This window comes from Penaeus monodon, chromosome 7 (genome assembly GCF_015228065.2).
Source record: "Penaeus monodon isolate SGIC_2016 chromosome 7, NSTDA_Pmon_1, whole genome shotgun sequence".
NCBI lineage: Eukaryota > Metazoa > Arthropoda > Malacostraca > Decapoda > Penaeidae > Penaeus > Penaeus monodon.
This window is the reverse complement of record NC_051392.1, coordinates 36175973-36178472: the sequence shown is the minus strand read 5'-3', so window position 1 is coordinate 36178472 and position 2500 is coordinate 36175973. Positions and strand designations below refer to the sequence as shown.

The 2500-nt window shown below is 29.1% G+C and overlaps 1 protein-coding gene across 1 annotated transcript in view; it reads left to right on the top strand.

Moving 5' to 3' along the window:
* The window catches only part of LOC119575611 (neurotrimin-like), a 164963-nt gene that overhangs the window by 149291 nt on the left and 13172 nt on the right, over positions 1 to 2500 (top strand). Inside the window, exon 5 of the mRNA XM_037923256.1 lies at positions 768 to 896. Within this exon, the coding sequence (XP_037779184.1) occupies positions 768 to 896 (129 nt within the window). The remainder of the gene's footprint in view (positions 1 to 767; positions 897 to 2500) is intronic.

Here is a 2500-nt window from a genome sequence, read left to right as displayed (position 1 = left end):
TCTCTTCATCACGAATATGTATTTGATTCTTCAGATTCTCAGTAGTGATAACTTATTAGTGTAATATTACGGTCCACATGTTATTACTGAAAGGCACCTAAACATGTTTATTCATATATGTATAGAGCAATAATGGAAGTTTGCATCTTGCGTAGAAACGTTATGAATTAATTCCATGTAAGTTGCTTAAATAAAAAAAAAAAAAAAAAAAAAAAAAAAAAAAAAAAAAAAAAAAGTAAATAATCGGAACGTGGGTTGCGATGCGTAGAGTTTATACGCAATGCTAAGACACGAAATGTGTGTTTTATGCGTAGAGATTATCACGAAATGCTACGAAATAAAATGTAGCTTGTATGTGTAGGGTCTATAACGTTATACTATGAAATAACATGCATAAACTATATGCACTGTATGCATATAGTTTATTACATAATACTATGATATAAGATTATATATGTAATATTTGATATTTTTTTAACACTATAAAGTTAACAAAAACTAGATAGCTCTAGTATCTATCAATCTGTTTACCTCTCTGTCTATCCCTCCATCTCTCTCTATCTATCCATTTCTGTCTCTCTCTCTTCTCTCTCTCTCTCTCTCTCTCTCTCTCTCTCTCTCTCTATCTCTCTCCCTCCCTCCCCTCTCTCTCTCTATCCCCCTCCCCCCCTTCCTCCCACCCCCTCTCTCTCCCTCTCCCTCTCCCTCTCCCTCTCCCTCTCCCTCTCTCTTCCCATCTATCTAATCTAATCCAATCTATCTATCAGTGGACGAGTATCTGGGCAAGACGCTGTTCATTCCCGGCGTGTCTAGAAACCACAGCGGAGCCTTCCTCTGTATAGCGTCCAACGGCGTTCCTCCCTCCGTCAGTAAGAGGATTCTGCTTCACGTTAACTGTGAGTCACTTTTTTGCTTCTATTATGTGTGTTTGTGTGTACTTTATTGTTATTGTTATATTATTATCATTATTATTATTATTATTATTATTATTATTATTATTATTATTATTATTATTATTATTATTATTATTATTATATTATTATTATTATTATTATTATCATCATTATTATTATTATTATTATTATTATTAGTAGTAGTAGTAGTAGTAGTAGTAGTAATAGTAGCAGTAGTAGTAGTAGTCGTTTTTTTTAGTGTTATTGTATTTATTTATTTATTTATTTTAGATAATGATAACGATGATGGTGATAAAAATAATATTGATAATAAAAATGATAATAATAATAATATCAATAACTATTATCATAATTATTATTATCATTTTATTATTATTATTATTATTATTATTATATATTATATTATTATTATTATTATTATTATTATTATTTTATTATTATTATTATTATTATTTATTATTATTTATTACTATATCTTATATTATATTAAATTATTAATATATAATAATTAAATTATTATATAATATCGATTATAATATATATTATATATATTATATTATTATTATATTATTATTATATACTATATTCATAACTATATCTATATAAAATAACAATAATAATGATGATGATGATAATAATGACAATAATGATGATGATGATGATAATAACAATAATGATGATGATGATAATGATATTAACAATAATAAATATGATAATAATGATAAGGATAACAATAATAATGATAACGATGGTAATGATGATGATGATGATAATAATAATAATAATAATAATAATAATAATAATAATAATAATAATAATAATAATAATAATGACGATGATGGAGATGATAATAACAATAATAATAATTATGATATGATGGCTACAGTAATGATAATTAAGGGATTATGATATCAATGATCATGATAACAACAAGAACAATGAAGGTAACAGATGCAATAAGAACAAAAAAAAAATTGCTGCTACGTTTTCTACTGACATCCGATTATAGTAGTTATAGCAGTAAAACGGGTAATAATAGCAGAAGTAGCAGGAACGGTAGCAGTAATGTTGGCAGCAGTAATAATAGTAACGATGATAAGGATAGTAGTCATAACAGTATAATAGTAAGTCATAGTAGTAGTAGTAGTAGTAGTAGTAGTAGAAGAGAGATCTTTTCGACATTTGAAAACTCTGCGTCCATATCATCAGTGACTCACATGCAATGAAGGAGAAGAAGGAGGAGGAGAGGGAGGAGGAGGAGAGGAAGAAGAAGGAGGAGGAGGAGAGAAGAGGAAGAGGAAGAAGAGGAGAAGAGAAGAAAAGGAAGAGGAAGAGAGAGAGAAAAAAAGAGAAGAAAAGAGAGAGAAGAAGGAAGAGAAAAGAGGAGAGAGAGAGAAGAGGAAAGGAAAAGATGAGAAAAAAAAGAGACGAAGAGAGAAGAAGAAAAAAAGAAAAAGAGAGGGAGAGAGAGAGGAGAGAGAAAGGAGAGAGAGAATAGGAAAGAGAGAGAGAGAGAGAAAGGAGAGAGAGAGAGGAGAATAAGAGAGAGAGAGGAGAGAGAGGAGAGAGAAGAGGATGAGAAGAGG